The sequence below is a fragment of the Halichoeres trimaculatus genome, unplaced genomic scaffold (assembly GCF_033239565.1).
Source record: "Halichoeres trimaculatus isolate MK-OKI-2021-1 unplaced genomic scaffold, fHalTri1.1 fHalTri1_scaffold_17, whole genome shotgun sequence".
In the NCBI taxonomy this organism is placed as follows: Eukaryota; Metazoa; Chordata; class Actinopteri; order Labriformes; family Labridae; genus Halichoeres; species Halichoeres trimaculatus.
The window spans coordinates 30,182,869-30,201,561 of NW_027437195.1; the positions used below are offsets into that span (position 1 = coordinate 30,182,869).

General features: G+C 38.8%; 1 protein-coding gene and 1 long non-coding RNA gene across 3 annotated transcripts; both read right to left on the minus strand.

Moving 5' to 3' along the window:
• Positions 1-524: 524 nt before the first annotated feature.
• Positions 525-2,683, minus strand: LOC141806874 (uncharacterized). 2 transcript variants are annotated; one of them, XR_012599798.1, is made up of 4 exons: positions 2,490-2,683; positions 2,307-2,360; positions 977-1,022; positions 525-894 (listed from the first exon to the last, which is right to left on the minus strand). It is a non-coding gene; the product is annotated as an uncharacterized LOC141806874 (long non-coding RNA). The 2 variants fall into 2 exon arrangements; XR_012599797.1 differs by having other exon boundaries at positions 525-1,022.
• Positions 2,684-5,600: 2,917 nt separating this feature from the next.
• Positions 5,601-17,626, minus strand: txlnbb (taxilin beta b). Its single transcript, XM_074691817.1, has 10 exons — positions 17,397-17,626; positions 11,910-12,159; positions 11,525-11,616; positions 11,264-11,434; positions 9,181-9,375; positions 8,809-8,928; positions 8,648-8,722; positions 8,472-8,564; positions 8,161-8,256; positions 5,601-6,074 (listed from the first exon to the last, which is right to left on the minus strand). Exons 2-10 carry the CDS (start codon positions 12,142-12,144, stop codon positions 5,601-5,603), a joined length of 1,551 nt encoding a protein of 516 aa, XP_074547918.1. The 5' UTR covers positions 12,145-12,159; positions 17,397-17,626.
• Between the last annotated feature and the right edge of the window lie 1,067 nt (positions 17,627-18,693).

Here is an 18,693-nt window from a genome sequence, read left to right on the forward strand (position 1 = left end):
TATTCAGCGTAGAGCAGCATGTTGCTGAAGTTTAGGACTTTCCTCACAGACGCTCCCAGACCGAACGCTGCGTATATCTGGAAACCAAACACAGATGTTAGATGTCACGTTGGATTATTAACCTGGATACCTCTCTTTAACCATCACAAACAATCAACTGTGGCACATTAAAAAGTGTGAATGTTTCATGCAACTTTAAGAGAAATCTAGCAGGTTCTCCTCCTGTAGGATGCTGTGCTATAAAGTGATGTTGAAGACGTCTTAGATACAGAAAACCCAAGCTTGTAGTGTGTCTTCTGTTGACCTCTGACCTTCCTGTCGGTGTCGAGCAGCATGTCGTAGCGACAGCCCGTCTCCTGCATCCAGTGTGACGCTCCCTCCTGACAGCCGAACGAAACAACCACCACTTTTACCGAGTGTGTGTCCAGAGAGCGCTGAAAAGAAGTCAAACACAGAGTCCTTTTAACAAAAAGCAAGAAGCAGATTGTTTTTAAAGATCCTGATCTATGACAGGACGCTCTGCCTCTGGTCTTCCTCGGTTTGTTTACCTGGTTTTTCTCCAGATCCTTGAGATGGAGACGGCAGAGGAGACAGGAGAACTGACGGATCAACACCAGAAGGATGTTTTTACCTTTCCCAAAATATTTCTCTAGTGTCACTGCTCTGCGAGTCACACAAACAGGGAAACACTGAACACAGGAAGTGTGACACATTCACTTTAATGAGTCCTGATAAATTTGTGATTGAGGATTTAGAATAATCAACCACGTACTCTCCTGTCCTGGCGTCTGTTAGCCGTGTTTCAGGTGAGATGCATTTCACCTGCGAGTCGCCGCCCACTGTTTTTCGCTGTAACTCATCATCCAAATGTTGCAGGAAGGCATCCCACTGCACCTGCAGCACATCGGACACACTTAACGCTCAGACAATGGCTCTGCAGAGAGCAGAAAGAGAAATATGTGAATCAGTCACTCACTCCTAATTCCTGAAAGTCCTGCACGGCTTCCTGCAGAGCTGCACAGCTGGAGGAGACATGAAAGTGTTATTAATGTTTTATTTTAGTGTGTGGGGTTAGGAGGTGAAAATAAAAGAATGCACAGGATGGTTAATGTCTGAAGTTTCCTGAGTTTCTTCATAGAGTCCTGTTTTACGCCGTGAAATATGCTCATGCTCAGAAATCTATTAAACTATTTTTTTTAGATCAGAGGTCTGTAACTTTTACTTTCATAGATGCCAATAAGCCTCAGCTCAGCTGGATGAAAGTCATTCAGGAGCCACAAAAACAACTGTATCTTCACAATAAAGACTAAAAAGTGGATACAATCCTAAACATAGTAAAAAAAAACTAGAGAAAAAAAATCTGTACAAAATGTTTTTTGTGTTTATAAAATTGTAAATGTAATTGTTAAGTTTCAAAAAGTTGCAAAATTTGTTTAGAACTGGATGTAAAAATGTTCGGAAATTTGCAGAGGTTGGAAAAAAAATTTTTTTTAAAAATTATGAGAAAAGAAGTTTGCAAAATTTGTTTAAAACTGGATTTAAAAAAATCAAAAATTTAAAGATTGGAAAAAATGAAATTTGCAAAAAAAAATTCAAAAATTATTTAAAAAAAAAAGAAATTTGCAAAAAAAATTTAAAACCTTTTTCTAAATTTGGAAAAAAAAGCATAAAACTAAAACTTGAAAAATTTGCTAAATCTTAAAAAAAAAATTCAATTATTTTTTATAATTATTTAAAATGTCAAAACAATGAAATTTAAAAAAAAGTAAAATCTTAAAAAATATATATATTTTTTTAATAATTTTGAGAAAATATGGCAAAAAAATGGAACTTGAAAAAATTTGCAAAATAATTGAAAAAGTTTGGATATTTTCTAAATTAAAGAAAAAATAAATCAATTAAAAAAAAACCTGATATTTAAAAAAAAGGTGCAAAATCTTAAAAAAAAAATTGTTACTTTGAAAAAATGCCAAAAAATTTGCAAAAATCTTTAAAAAAATTAAAAAGTTTAAAGCTTTATTGCAAGAGCTGATTCATATTTAGTTCAAAGATGTTATGATACAATTTCATTTTGTGTCTTTAATCCTCAATACCTGCTGTAAGAAAAGTTAAAATTCTTAATTTCAACAATATTTTTTAAAGCTACGAGGAGCCACTGCAAGAGTCGCATGAGGCTCCAGAGCCGCAGGTTGAAGATCCTTGTTTTTGATCGATGAGCAATCATCAAAACTCCTAAAGTAACTAGTCTTTTCCTCTGTTCCTTTCAAGTTTTGGGTGCAGATTTATGAGTTAATTTGAAGTCTTACTCCGAGTGTTTCCTCCAAAGATCGTCGGCCTCCGCTTTCCTTCGAACGCACAAACTGTGGTAATAGAAACAAACACATGTCAGTAGCTAATCTGTGGATTTTTGCTGCTGTAAACTTTATTTGAGATGTGTTTTTGCAGCAGTAGTAAAGAAAACCATCTTTATGACGGGTAACGCCCCAGACCTCCTGTACAGAGCGGCTCCAGCCTCGATCAGACCCAGCAGAGACCGCCGTCGCTCTATTCGTATTTTCTGCCTGATGAATTCCTGGAGTGAGCCTGACAGAAAAGGAAACTAAAGTCTGAACCTTATTCGTACACTTATCCCCGGCCTGGCCCAGTAAAAAGCCTGGCCGCCTACCTTCCTTGCTCTCGGTCTTGGCGAGGTCCAGCAGAGTTTTTCCATCTTCAACAAACGCCGTGAGAGCATTCACACACGCCGCTGCAGCAGCGTCTGCTCCGTTCGCCATTTCCTGCTTCAGAGCGGCTCTGTGAGCGTTTCATGAGATTATGCAACATGTTATCAGCGCAGCAGAGTGAAACAAAGTGTGCTTTCTGTCAAAGTCCAGCAGAGAAGTTCAGTTTAAAGGATCATTCCACTGATTTTACACTTCAAGGTTAGTTTGGAGAAGAGGAGGCAGTTTAGGAGATCTACCCACTGATAGAAAACAAACAAGCTGTAATATTTTTTTGTACAACCAATTTTTTTATTTATACAAATTTCCTGTGATTACAAGTTAATTTTGAATGATTCTCAAGTTTTTAAAGTAACATCAAACGACCGTAAATCAGTCCGAAAACCCAAGAGTTGCAAAAGAGCCCTTTGTCTTTTTGTTACTTATTTTGGATTGCCAGAAAATGATGGGGTTGTTTTAAGAAGTTTTTGCGGAACAAAAAAAATTAGATAGATGGACAATTTTGGATGTAAAACGTGATTTTTCAAAACCTTGGCCATCCACGTGAGGACGAACCTCATGGAACGTGACCTAGACCACTTAAAGCATGTTTTTTACCCCAGATTTTTGTAGCATTTCAACCGTAGACTGTATAGAACATGGACGTAGCCTCCGCGACGTCAACCGTCTGTTCCTGGAACCGTAAAATGAAGCCAATCCGTTGACACAGCCACACTCGCTATGACGCAGGCTGTGAGTTTTTCTTTGAGCAGCTACAAGGCGCCTGGCGGTCACGGGACCTGAGATGTGCCTCTGATTGGAAAATCAAACGATCCTAATAACTTCTAAACCGTGGAGATAAAAAAAATTCACTCATCGTACAATGTGTGCCGATAGTGAAATCAGCGTTTTAGACCTAAGCTGTTTTTAAACCAGGCTGTAAATATGTTTTTAATCCCGTAAAAGTCTGTTTTTATGGCTGGGTGCGTACGTGACTTCTGGTCTTTCCGCAGCCAGACTGAAGCGTTTTTCAACAAACAGCGACTTTTAGCACTTCTGCATAGGCTTCAGTTTTACTGACCGGATGCTGCCTCTTGATTTCAACCAGAAGCTTTGTGTGTAGCGTCTAAATCTAGCTCTGGAGATAAATTGACCCCTGAAAATGGCTCTACCTGGTGGGAAGTGCTTTCCAAAGGTCCAAGGACTCTGGGGGTGGTGCCTGCTAGCTTGTCATCTCTGATTGGTGGAGCAGTCACTGTTTTTATTCCCCCCCCACTGTAAGCTAACCCCCAGCTGTGATGGACTTGGTTTAGTACCTCCTAAACAGGTTTTGTTCTGTTTCAGCCTTGCGTTTACACAGACACAGCGTTTCAGCCGACCTAAAATACAAACTTTTGAAAACAGCCTCCAGAGCGGGATTTTTCTGAAACGCTACCAACACCGCTTTTTTGTGTAAACAGTAAGCAGGCGTTTTCAGTGGAAACGCTTAAGTTACACTCCGCTTTGGCGAGTGCAAACATTGGACAACAGTACCGTTGATATGACCGTGGTGTTTTCAGTCCCTCAGTGTTTCCGTGTGACGCAGATTTTTTTCACTTTGTTTTGCATTTTTTATGAAACGTTGTAGAGTAAACAGGGCCTGATAGTGTGAATGGGCAGCCGTTTACACAACAGTGCTTTTAGGATGAAACGCAAAAGTATTGTTGCGTGTCCGCTAGGGATGGGTACTGAACTAGGTACTTTTAACGGTACCGACCAAATTCTGTCAAACGTACAAAGTCCGGATTCATCGAAAATCAAAAGGTACCATGTTTAGATACCTAAACCCGTCCTTGTGACTGTGGAGGAGCGGAAGAGTTGGTGTATCTTTCTTGCTGGACATGAACACAACATTACAAGGTTATATACTGAAAAATAAATATGTTAAATTGAAAAAAATATATATTAATATTAAAAAAATTGACATTTTTTTACCACATAAACTCTAAGACTTTCTGAAAATTGGTACTGTTTAGTACCGATACCCATCTGTACCGTACCGTTTCAAATGTGAAAGGTACCCATCCCTAGTTTCAGCCTCTTATTTTCATGGAAACTGTGTTTTAGCTGACCGAAACGGAAACTTGTGAAAACGGCCTCCAGAGTGGAGTTTTTCTTAAACGCTGCCGCTACAGTTGGAGGCGTTTTCAGTGGAAACGCTGGCGTCACGCTCCACTTCGCACATACAACAGTACCGTACCATTGTTACTAGTGCTCGGACGATATGCTATTCTCGCGATTTTGATTCTGCTATGATTTTTGGGGTACTGATTCAATTTTAAATTGCAATTTTTTAATATTCATGATTTTTAGTTTCCTTTCCAGACCATGTGAAAAATTTGAATGATGATGGTAACGTCATCAGACTTTATCAGGAGCCATATTATTCCAAAAAAATGCACATTGCCTGAGTCAGAGAGAAACTTTTCGCCCTCTGCTGGAGAAAAGTGGTAACTTTTTTCAATCCAGTTTGAAAACAAAAACTAAAATTGAGAATTTCAATTTATGAAAAAAAAAAGATTTTTGGTGAAGAATCCTGATTCTGATATTGTGAAACAAAAATTTACGATATGTCATATTTTGATTTTTCTCCCACTCCTAATTGTTACGATTGTGGTGATCTGCCGTGTTTTTTCCTCCATGGTTTTGGGGTGAAACTTTACCGTGATGTATCTTACCTTTCCTTCTCCTAAAGCCATAAAACAGTAAAGTAATTTTCGTCTCGTCTTCCTGCGGCCTCTGGAATTAACCGTCTCCTAAATCTCGACACATGAGGATCAGACACGGCGCACACAGCCAGCATTTTTCTTTTTATTGCCATGAATCTCACATGAAACATTTCTCACAGTCGAAGTCGAAGCATTAATCAACCGACTCCATTTCCAAATCTCTCTGTTCCTGGAACCCGTCCTCCTTTGCCTCCTCGCCGTTCTCCCCCTCTATGTGGCGCTCCTCTGATTGGCTGTCAGCTGTCTCTGTGGGTACGACATGGGAGATGGCGAAGGAAGTGGCGAGCTCCTCCAGTAGCGCCTGCTCGGACTTGACTTTAGCCAGTTCCTTGGTGAGGAGGGTTTCGGTTTTTGACGGGGTCTTGGTGGTGGAGGCGGGAGCTGGAGCAGCAGCACCCTGGACGGGATCTTCAGGGTCTTTAGGGGTCTCCTGCACCTCGGGGACGTCTTTCTCTGTGGGTTCGGTCTGGGGACTCTCTGGTGGACTCCCAGATCCCTGAACTTTCTGGTACAGACCTTTCCTCTCCTCCTGCAAAGCCCGGCACAGATTCTCCAGCTTCTGGTTCTTGATGGTGAGGAGTTCGAACTCCTTTTCCTTTATCGCTCTCTGTGAAGAGTCATGAACGCCATGAGTGAAACAAACACAATACAACGTGTGTTTCTACGGAATTAGATTTATGTCAAAAAGAATCAAAAACAACAAAATTTTGTCGAAAACAACAAATTGGGACCCGTCTACGCTCACTAACCACAGTGACAGAGACGTATGGAATTAAAGCATTATATGGATTTAATAAGGCGACTCTTCCAAGGCTGACACTCCTTCTCCAGATTTAGAAGCACGTCTGCACCACAAAAGTAACTTTGGAGCACGCTTACACTCACTAGCTTCTACAGACGCATATAAAACGTGGATTTAATGATTTCTCATGTGAATATTGGCTCGGCCTGCCATGATTTCTACCCCCCTCATATAAACCCAGTCTGGGTCCTACATCCAAGTGTTTTATTCCTCAGAAACTCCTTATCATGCCTCATAACTCCGGAGGAGATTGAAAAACTTTCCTCTTTTCTTTCAAGAGTTAGTTGAGGGGTAAACCTACCCCCCTTTTATTAAAGTGATCCTCCGGGATGGAACAAGTTGGGTCCTCTCACAAGGTTTAGGGCAGAAATTACCCCTACAGCAGTGTTTTTGTGCAGCAGAAGCCCAGAGCGCTCACACCAAACACCCCCTCCCTGCTCCTCTGCAGGTTTCCTCTGCACTCAGATGGAGCCATATTTTACTTGACCAAAAACACAAATAAACAGACTCCCACTGAAAAAATCTGATATGGGTCTGCATTCACGCTTTATTTAGAGAATTTTCAGCGCGTTACTTTCACACAAAAACACTGCTAAATAAGGCTCTAGTTCTCATCGTGTCGTTAAACGGCGCTACCTCCGCTGCAGAGCCACAGCTGGCTACGAGGCGCTCGCCACTTAGTGTATCAGTCCGCGCACGCGGCGTGCCAGATATAAACAAACACAGGTAGTCTGCCAGGACGAAGAGACACGATGAGAACTAGAGCCTTATTTAGCGGTGTTTTTGTGTGAAAGTAACGCGCTGAAAATTCTCTAAATAAAGCGTGAATGCAGACCCATATCAGATTTTTTCGGTCAAGTAAAATATGGCCCCGTCTGAGTGCAGAGGAAACCAGCAGAGGAGCAGGGAGGGGGTGTTTGGTGCGAGCGCTCTGGACTAAAAATCACTGCTGTAGGGGTAATTTCTGCCCTAAACCTTGTGATAGGACCCAACTTGTTCCATCCCGGAGGATCACTTTAAGCCCAGTCTGTGTCCTACACCCAAGTGTTTTTCTCCTCACATACTCCATATTAATGCTGTAATTCCATACGCATCTGTCACCGTGGTTTGTGAGCGTAGACGGGTCCCAATTTTTTGTATTTGCCGCAGTCGTCACCCAGCGCAGGCGCGTCTCCACGGATGGGGTAGGAACCCTGGCGGGGGTAGCTACCTTGGCACAACACCAGTCCCAGAGCTTCACTGCTGTGGATTTAATCTAGCATTCAGATTCAGTGTCATTCTGAGCGGCACAGGCCACGAATCTCTCTGCTGGGAAAGCTGTAACCTATTATCGAATAAACAGGACGTCGGATAACGTACAATAGGCATTTGTTTTCGGCTACTTGGTAAGAATAATTACTTCTGTGGCCACCTTTCTTCCTAATGTCACGATGCAATTCATCAGTCCAACTGAATAGGATTCATCAAGAATTCAGAATTAAGCACAGAACAACATCCGGGGCGAGGGGTGTCACCCAAAAACTATCCAGCCAATGAGAACGCATTCCACACAAAGCCCACCCACTCGAGAGGTTTGTGCCAAAAATTGCGATCAAACAGTCAGGCAGCGCAAACGAAAAAGCTGACATTGAGAACGAAAGTCTGATCAGTGAGAAAAAAAAGACAGAACTGTAAACAAAATAATTAATGATAAGAAAAGTAAAAGTCTAATTATTTACACAATTACACAAATATCTTGATTGCAATTAATACATTTTTTTGCTTGAGTTAGATTATATCTCTCAAATTAGTAAATATTCTGGCACTTCAATTTTTTTTTGTCTGATTCTTTTTGACACAAATCTAATCCCACGTTTCCTGCGCTAAACGACCGGAGATGAACGTTTCTTACGTCTGCCACCATGTCCACCAGACTCTTGTTGCAGCCGTCGAAGCGACTCTTCCAGGACTGACACTCCTTCTCCAGCTTCTTCATCTTCTTGGCCATCTAACGACACACACAAACATCAAGTCACACATCACACAATCACAGCCAGCGCTAAAAATAGCAGTCAGAGCGGCGCAGGATTATACAAATTGCCAGTTAAAGAGTAAACCTCATGGGATTTGTTGCAGTTTTCCTGTTTTTATCGTGTTTTATTTACAGATAAACAAAGTCTTTCAGCTGTAATCATGGAGCCGGCTTCAAACGCTCGGGCTTACTTTGTCCATGTCCTGTTTGAAGCCGCTGTAGACACTGTTACTCTTTGAAACCGTGCCCTGAATCTCATCAAACTTCTTGGAGTAGACGTCGAGCTGAGGAGAAATAGAAGGAGAAAATTACACAAGGCTCAGCAGACGATTAAACCGACGTTTCCCAGGATGCCCTACGACAATACCTGGCCTCTCATGTCCATTTCTTGCTCCTTGAGGATCTTCACATGAGATTTATAATCCACCGCCTGTTTCAGCATCTGCAGGACATTAAAGCGTTTGGTGAATGAAGCGTCACAGCACAAACGAGCTGAGACGATGAAATAAACCTGATGTTAAATCCTACTATCTCCTTCTCCAGCTTGTGCCGGTCTTCGGCCTCCTTCAGCATCAGGTTGGCCTGCGTCAGCTTGGTTTCCAGCAGCTTCTCCTTCAGGTCTCTGTGTTTGAAGACCTTTTCCAGGTTCTGCGAGACAATCAGGAGGATTTATGAGTGGTTTTCACAGAGAAAGCTGTTTCATTTCTCGCTCAGGGCGCTCTGGCCACATAAAAGTGAAATACACAGCTCGTAAATGTAAGACCGGGGTGAAATGTGCGAATAATTCATGTGTTTGGAAGCGGCAGAGGCGCCCAGGTGTGTGAGGTTTTGGGTGCTACAGGTGGTGTCAGGCTGCAGGTGGTGGGGTGTGTTTGTGTTGGCGTTCTGCAGGATCAGTACCGCCTCCCGCTGGTCGTACTGTGAAATCAGCCCCTTCAGTTTCTCGGCCAGCGAGCTGTTCTCCTGGCACAGTTTGGTGTTTCGGGTGCTGTGCTCCTCGATTTGGGCCTGGATGTCGCTCAGCGTGCCCTGGAAGTGAGTGGTGATCTCTTTCCTCTTCAGGTCGTCTTCTCTGCACCTCTGCAGCGTCTCCTCCTGGATGTTTGGGATATCAGGAGTTAAAGGTCAAAACGTTTAAACAATCACTTTCAGACTTTCTTTGTATTAACATAATTATCAGTGAAGTAAAGTTTGTCTCTTTTCTTCATTAGTTATGATCGTAGACCAAGATACACTCCCGATCGAAACTTTAAGACTACTTGGAAAATTGCAAAAATTTACATTTTGCTCTGTTGGATCTTAAAAAGGTTTTAAGTAGAGTTTCAAAATGCAGGCTAAAAAGCTTCCTCTCTGTGAGCGTGGTCAGATTGTTGAGCTGCATCAGTAAGTCCTCTCACAGCACGCCATCGCTGCTGAGGCTGGACGCAGTCAGGCCACTGACACTACATTAAATCGTATGTGTTCACATTTTGTTGAACTGAAATGCATCACCTGATGCATTTTGAGCTTTCAATTTTTTAAAACATTTTTACAATTTTTTTTAATTTAATTTTTTTGACATATTTTTTCATATTGAGAAAAAATATCAGAACTTTTGAAAAGATTTTTTCAAATTTTCAAATTTCTTTTTTTTTTGACATTTTTTCAGAATAAGAAAAAAATCAAAACCTTTTAAAAGATTTTGCAATTTTTTTTTAATTTATTTGTTTTTTTGACATTTTTCCAGATTTAGAAAAAATATCCAAACTTTTTTTAAAATTTGCAGATTTTTTAATTTTCATTTTTACATTCTGACTTTTTTCAGATCAAGAAAAGTATCCAAGCTTTTGTAAGATTTTTACAAATTTTCTTATTTGTTTTTTGACATTTTTTGAGATTAAGAAAAAATATCCAAACTTTTTAAATGATTTTGTAATTTTCTTTAACATTTTTATAGATTTAGAAAAAAAATCCATATTTTTTAAAAAAATTTGCAAAATTTTTTAATATTCATTTTTTGACATTTTTTAGATTTAAAAAATTATCCAGACTTGATAAAAGATGTTAACAAATTCTTTAAATTTCTTTTTTTTTTCTTTTTTTTTCTTTTTTTTTTACATTTTTTTCAAATAAAAAAAAAATCCAAAATTTTAAAAGATTTTTGCAATTTTTTTAAAATTTTATTTTTTTTTGCATCTTTTTTGGATTAAGAAAAAAGAATCCCAATTTTCTAATCAATTTTTTTTATTTTTTATTTTTTTTTAAATTTGACATTATATTTTCAGATTTAGAAAAAGAAAATCCATTTTTTTAAGATTCTGCAGATTTTTCAAAAAATTTGCAATTAAATTTTTTTTCAATTTTTCTTCAAATATTTCAATAAATCATTTTATCTTCATTTTTTAACAACTTTTTGAAAATTTTACAACCACATTTACAATTTTATAAACACAAAAACATCTTAGATAAATATTCTCTAGTTTTTTACTAACTTTAAGATTTCATACACTTTTTTTGTCTTTCTTGTGAAGATAAAGTAGATTTTGTGGCTCTTGAATTACTTTAATTGAGCTGTTGAGCTGAGGAAAAATGGCTCCTATGAAAGTAAAGGTTGCAGAGTCCTGATCATGGAGAATATTGTCACACACTGTTAATCAGCCGTTCTGTGTGACACTAAAACGAGGAGCAGCGCTCTTAGATCTTGTGAAACTGAGCCGTAACTGAACCGTAAAAGGTGCTGTGAGCAGATTTTGGGAGCTGTGAGATCTCTCTCCTGTTATCAGGAATAAAACCTGTTTTTAAAGAACACATGTCTTCACAGCCTGAGATTTGGGTGTGGCGCTTTAAGAGGTCAAAGTTCAGCTCTGACATAATCGTTGATCTCTGATGTCAGCTGATGCCCCCTCCTGTTGGGGGCAACATATGGCCACCACAGCCGGTCCACGCCACAAACAGCTCGTGGTAGTTTTGGGGGACTGACAGGAAGCGGTTTCTGCTGAGGTACCTTCAGGGTCTTGTTGTGCCGCTGCAGCTCTCGGCACAGACTCTCCAGTTTGCTGCGAGCCAGCACGGCGCGGCTGTGCTCGCTCTGCAGCTGATCCTTCTCCTTCATCACCTGGAGCAGCTTCTTCTGCAGGACCTTCAGCTGCTTCTGGTCGCTGCGATGCTCCTCCAGCTGAAAACACACAGAGATGCACCGTGAGGGGAGAGACACAAACAGCTGGTGCTTTTATCCTCCCCCATTCCACCACGCTGATCCTCTCACCAGCTCGGCGTGCTTCTTGATGATGGCTTCCAGTTTCTGCTCGGGCGTGTTGAGCTTGTTCAGACTTTGCATCAGCAGCATGGCTTCCTTCCCTGAGCAGAAAACTTCATGTCAGCCTGATTTATTCACATGGTTACCCTGATTAACTCACTCTGATGTGAAGTTAAAATCTAATCCACACTTAGGAAGCCTCTGCAGGGTTACGAGGAGCTGGATCAGTGTTTTACCTGCTCGTCTGATGCAGATGGATGCACTTACACGCCTCTCAGCTCTGCTTACACGCCGATCAGTTTCAGTACTACTGTGGCTCCTGCTGACTGCGCTGAATAAAACCCACTCCAGCTTTAATCAATGAGACATTTTTAGGGTGAAAGAAAAAACAAACCCAGATTTTTCAGCATCTTCTTCTCCAGTTTCTGGTCCTTGCGGGTGTCCGCCTCTTTGACGGCCGTGACCTCCTCGGCGTCCTCTGGCTCAGCGGGGATCTCGGCGTCCTGGTAGGTGCTAATGATGTCCTCCAGCTGCTGGGCCAGGTCCTCTGTCAGGTCGATGTGGTGACCCTCGGCTGGAGACCCCTCGGGACCCGTGGGTGCAGGGATGCTCTCCTGACGAGTTTCCATTATTCTGAGCGAGGACTGGGAGCAAACAGGGGACTGGTTTACACCAGGCTAAAGAGAAACACCATAAATATTTTTTTCAGGTTTATTGATCATTTTTAGGATTAAACGTGAGGATTATTCTTTCTTTTTGGTCTTTTTCTGCCGCTAGATCAAGGGTCTTCAACCTGTGGCTCTTTGACTCCTTTGCAGTGGCTCAATGAAGCTAAAATATATATATATATATATATATATACATAATTGAAATAAAGCATTTTTGTTTTTCTCACAGAGGGTTTTGACGATTAGAGACATTGACACAAAATACCGTATTGCATTGACATTTTGTTAAAACTAAAATTTATCACATTTTGCAATAAAGCTTTCAATTTTTTTTGAGATTCTTGCAAATTTTTCCTTTTTTTTCAAATTTTGAAAAAAAAATTTTTTTTAAGATTTTGCAAATTTTCATAAATCTAAAAATTTTTCCAGATTATAACCAGTCGATTTAAAAAAATGTTTGTTTTTCATCATTTCACATGCGGCAAATTTTTGCAATTACAATTTTTTGATTATTTAATTTTTTGTCAAATAATATTTTTTTTCCAAATTTTTGAAAAAAAATTGAATTTTGCACATATTTTAAAATTTCTTTCTTAAAAAGATTTGGCAGGGTTTTTTTTTCAAATTTTTAAAGAAAATTGCAACTTATTGAAATTTTTATAAATTTTGCAAATTTATGAGATAAATGACAGTGCAATTTTTTTCTTTATTTTAATTATTGAGAATTTACTTAAAATAAAAAAACTTAGACATCACACAACCTTTTGATAATTATTCAATAATTACTCTTATTTTAACTATGTTTACAATTTTATCCACTTTTTTTGTCTTTATTGTGAAGATAAAGTAGATTTTGTGGCTCCTGAATGACTTTAATCCAGGTGAGCTGAGGAAAAATGGCTCCTATGAAAGTAAAGGTTGCAGACCCCTGCTCTAGAAAGATGACGAGACAGCTGATAGAGCAGGAAACAGTGAAGTTTGGGAGTGACGTCCAGGGAAAGGGCTGCAGGTTGGATTTGAACCAAGAGACAAAAAAAAAAAAAAAGAAGAAGCCTATGTGGAATTGCATAATTTGCTGTTTATCACAAATCCCCTTGAGGCTGGCTGCAGAAAGACCACAAACCACGAACACACCAAGCCAAAAAAATAGACTTATATGGCATCGAAAAAAATCTTTACAGCCTGGTTTATAAAACCTTTTGGGTGTGAAACACTGATTTCAATATCAGCACACACTGTACGGACGGTTAATTTTTTTTTAATTTGTCAGTTTAAATCAGGGGTCTGCAACCTTTACTTTTATAGGTGTCACTTTCCCTCAGCTCAACTGGATTAAAGTCATTCAGGAGCCACAAAATCTACTTTATCCTCACAATAAAGACAGGAAAGTGTGTAAATTTCTATAAATAGTAAATATCTAGTGAATAATTAAATAAACGAGTAGTGTTTAGTAAATCGAACATGTGATAGCTACGTTTTTTTGATAAATTTGCAAATATTCAAAAAAGACGAAGCTTGGGAACAGGAAAAATATCAACAATTTAAGTAAAAATGACTTAATATTAGAGACATATGTTTGTTTTTAAGAATAAGGTTACACATGTAATATTTCTTAATCTAAGGATTAAAATGTTGGCTCGTCCAAAATAAATTTCAGTGCGGATTTCACAGTCACCACTCTGTCCTGTTGCAGTTTCCCCTTCTCATTGTCTAGCTTTAAACTAAAACTTTAAATAACTGTCCTTTTTTCAGCTTCACAAACTGCCACTGTGCACAGAAAGATTAGCTCAGATTGAAATAATGATGCTTTCTGCTCAGAGCCTGCAGCAAAGCAGGAAAATAAATTTCGCCGTCATAAATGAAAACATCATGCATTACAAAGCCTGACAAATACAGCAGTGGCCGAGATTTTAAGAACACCTGTCATATTTTAGAGGTTTCAGCTGTTTTGTCTATAAACTCATCCTGATGCTTTGTAACTACAGAACAGAGTCATCATGAGGAGATTCAGGTCTGATGGACCGGACCTTAACCCCATCCAGCAGATCTGAGGCTGGTGTTAAAATAAAGTGAGCAGATCTGTTCTTCAGTGTTGAAACTCTCGGGAAATATATTAACTCTGTGTCATGTGACATGTGCTGCTGTAAAACAGTGAACAAACTAAATATTAGCGTTAAAGTCGAAAAAAATCATCTGATATTTTTTGTGCTCAGAGCAAACATCAGGGTTAAGAGACAAAAAAGGTCAAAACTTTCAGGTGTTCTGATGATTCTGGCGTCCTCTGCAGGTCTGGCAGACAGAAATACCATCAAGTGTTTTTGTCTTATTTTTAGTGAAATTTGTCTTATTAGACTTGATATGAGCCACATTCACCTGACCAGTCCAGAAAAATGTTATATTTCTAGTTATTTGAAGACATAAATGAGGTCTGAATTGCTGTATGAAGTAAAAAAAAATCTGCAGATGGAACAAGAAAACTTGTTTAAAAATTTGCTTAAAACTAGAATATCGTCTTTTTACAAGTAACTTTTTTGTCTTTCTTTTGAGACAAAAACATTCAATAAATTTTTTTTTTTTTTTTTTTGTAATCTACATTTTTTGTGATTTTTTTTTGTAAAATTCCAGACAGATAGGACATAATTCTGCAGTTTCAGGATTAAAAGATTCAGTTTTTTTTGCAAGATTTCAGTCATTTATTTTTTTATCAGCCCAAAATGTCGATCAGAATAACAAATAAAAAATCTACCAATGTAACAATAAAAAAATTGCTTAAAAATTTGCTTGAAACTAGAATAATGTCTTAATACAAGCACAATTCTCTTTTCTCCCATGGTCACCAGACTGGTCAGGTGACTGTAGCTTATATTATGTCTAAAAAGACCGTTTTTACTGAGATTAAGACCAAAACATTGGATAAAATTTTAGTTTCCTGTTGTGCACTTTGGTTTGGTTTAGATCAAGGGTCTTCAACCTGCGGCTCTGGAGCCTCATGCGGCTCTTTGACTCCTCTGCAGTGGCTCCTTGTAGCTTAAAAAATATGATTGAATAAAGAATTTTTGTTTTTCTTATAGAGGGTATTGATAATTAAAGACATCGACACTAAATAAAATCATGGGTTAACATTTTGTTATGCTAAATATGCATCACCTCTGTCAATAAAGCTCTACATTTTGTGAGATTTTTACAATTTTTTGACATTTTTTTAAATAGAAATTTGAAATTAGCAAAAAAAAAGATAAAACTTTTTTGAATTTCTAAAATCTTGCTTATTATTTGAATTCTTTTCTCTTTTTTGCAAATTTTTAAAAATTCAAAATTTGGTAATTTTTTGATTTTTTTCAGATGTTTCAAACTTCTTTTTGTTAATTTTGCAAAATTTGACACTTTAAATTTTGCAACCAATTAACATTTCATAAATGTTGCAAATTTAAGAAATGCATAATATTACAAATTTATTTATTTTTTTTATATCTGCAAATTTATTAAATGTTAAAAAAAACAAGACATCACATGTACAATTTTATAAACACAAAAAAACTACTAGTTTTGATCATTTTTGAAGAGTTTTACTATGTTTACAATTTTTTTACTTTTTCATCTTTGTTTTGAAGATAAAGTAGATTTTGTGGCTCCTGAATGACTGTAATCCAGGTGAGCAGAGGAAAAGCGGCTCTCATGAAAGCGAAGCTTGCAGAGCCCTGGTTTAGATTTTTGTCATTTTCTGACCAGAATATGAAATATTTCTGCAGTTTCAGGATTAAAAAACTTAGTTTCCCTGCAAGATTTCGGTCAACTCTTTTTCTTTTTCACTCCAAAAGGTCAATTAGTTAAATCAGTCACAAGACTGACTTGATTTACCCCTGATATTACACTGTAAAAGCTGAAATCTGAGTGTTTGTATCTTATTTCTTGTAAAAAAAAATGTCCTACACTGCAAAAAATTAAATCTTATCAAATGTTTTTGTCTAATTTTTAGCAAAATTTGTCTTATTATACTTTACATTAGCCACATGCCCATAAATTAGTCCAGAAAAATGTCTTGTTTCAAGTCATTTAATGACAAAAATGTCTTAACACAAGAAACTTTTCTCTTGTTACATTTGTTGATTTTTTTTTTTCACTTAATACAAGCAACTCAGACCTCGTTTTTGTCTTTAAATAACTTGAAATCAGACTTTTTTCTGGACTGGTCAGGGGAATGTGGCTCATATTAAGTCTAAAAAAACATTTTCTACTCAAAATAAGACAAAAACACTTAATAAGTTTTCAGTTTTTGTCTTATATTAAGGTGTTAAAAGACCAAACTGAGGCCTGAATTAGGCTTTGCATGGCCTCGTCAGGTGAATGTGGTTGATATTAAGTCAGATAAGACTATTATTATGAAATATGAGACATAAACCCTTGATGAGACTCCAGTTTTTTCAGTGTGATCAGACGCTACCTCAGAGATCAGCTCCTCAAACAGCTGTTTATTCTCCAGCCGAGCACGCAGAGCGAGACTTCTGTAATTTACTGCAGCAGCTGCACACACAGCGTTTCCTGCTCCTAACAACGTGTTGTACAAACCAACACACGTGTCACCTTGGGTTTAAAGGTGAAACCAAAGAGATCGAGCTTCGGTTCGTGTAGAAAAAGCTTCGATTGTCGGACGGCGAGCAGCGTTTGGAGCCTGTCCTTCTCGTGTGGTGCAGGCTCAGAGCCAGAGCCTGTTTACGTGCATAAAATTAGTTTCAGCCTTCACACTGCCTGAGCTTTCACAAGCAGAGCACATGGCACCTGTTCCAGAGCCCACGGCTATTTTAGGCACTTCTTTATATGGGCAAGTTATTTATTTATTTCTAATCCACTCTTATTGATGTCAATGTCAGCCGTTGTGCATACAAAAGCTGCATTTACAACTATTAAAATATCAGCGTTACATAAGTGACCTCTACTGTACTCGATGTTTCCAAAGGAGGCAGAGATCCAGGTGGAAATCAACTAAAAATACACAACAGGAGTCAAAGCAGTGATAGTCACAGAGGGTTGAGAGCAGATCGATAAATGAAGACGGATATGACGTCCAGTTTGACAGAAAATGACACAAAAACAAAGGTTTTATCCTCTTTTAGAAAGCAAAATGAGGGTTGTTAGTTTGTTTTAAAGAGAAAGAAGAAGAGTGTGTTAGGTTTTTTCTCCCAGTTTGAGAGGATAGTGAGCAAACAGGGTCTTACCAGGACCGAGGGCCGCAGAGGGAAAGGGAAGAGTGTCGAGGGGCTTGGACAGGCTGCCACCACAGATACAACAGCTGTGATAGGAGCGCCTCAAAATAAACCAGAGGAGCAGGGCTCACTCCCAGAGAGAGGGGGGACACAGACCCTGGACTGAGTCTGTCCAGGAAACCTCCACACAGACCCCCTACCTACCTACCGACCCTCACATTTCACCCCTCAGATGCTTCCTGCTTCACGTCTCCAGCAGCCATTTCAAACCAACGCTGCACCAATTTTATTTTAAGCTGGGATGCTGTTAACAGCCGTGTAATTATTCTAACAAATGAGCCTGACAGGCCCAGTCAGCGAGCAGCAGCCGGGGAAAAAATGAACTGTCTCTCTGATTGGCCAGATTTAGCTCAGACCTCGGCGGAGGAAAACGCACGCTTAGATCTGCGCAGGTTTCACTCCGCTGCGTTTGTTGCAACCTGAAATCGTATGAATATTATCCACAAGGTGAGAGCTATTTTTGGAGGCATTCGTTTATTTCTCTTATTCCACTGCAGTAACCACTTCTCACCACTAGTTGGAGTCTGTGCAGTTTGTCAAATCTGGGAATATTTCCCACTGCAAAAAAATCAAACCTCCTCAAGTGTTTTTATCTTATTTTCAATAAAAAATGTCTTTCACCTGACCAGTCCTGAAAAATGTCTGATTTCAAGTTATTTAAAGACAAAAATGAGGTCTGAATTGCTTGTAAAGAGTTAAAACAATCTGCCAATGCAACAAGAGAAATTTGCTCGAAAAATTTGCTTGAAACTAGAATAACGTCTTGAACAATTCTACGGTGGCCCTGAGAGCTCACACCACTGCAACTGAAAAAAACACATGCAAAAATAAAAAAAAATTAAAAAAGAACATCTTCATCACTTTGACAACACACGCTGCAAAAACCACAACACATTAGAAAAACGCACCGCGACACAACGGAAGTGTTTCCAGAGGACACTTACACTTTCTGTCAGTTGTGTAAGAAAATAAAATAAAAGTAATCGTGTTTGATTTGTTAAATATTATGATCATCCATCCATCTTCTGCTGCTTATCCGGGGTCGGGTCGTGGGGGCAGCCCAGACTTCCCTCTCCCTAGCTACTTCATCCAGCTCTTCTCGACAGATCCCGAGACGTTCATGTTTATGACATGTTTATGTTCCTTTTTTATGTATGATGTTAAATAGATCCTCTGGTCAATTAACATTCTGAAATGGCTGCCAGTGCCAGCACCATCCAATTGAAGCTGTCTTTTAGGCCCTCTACCA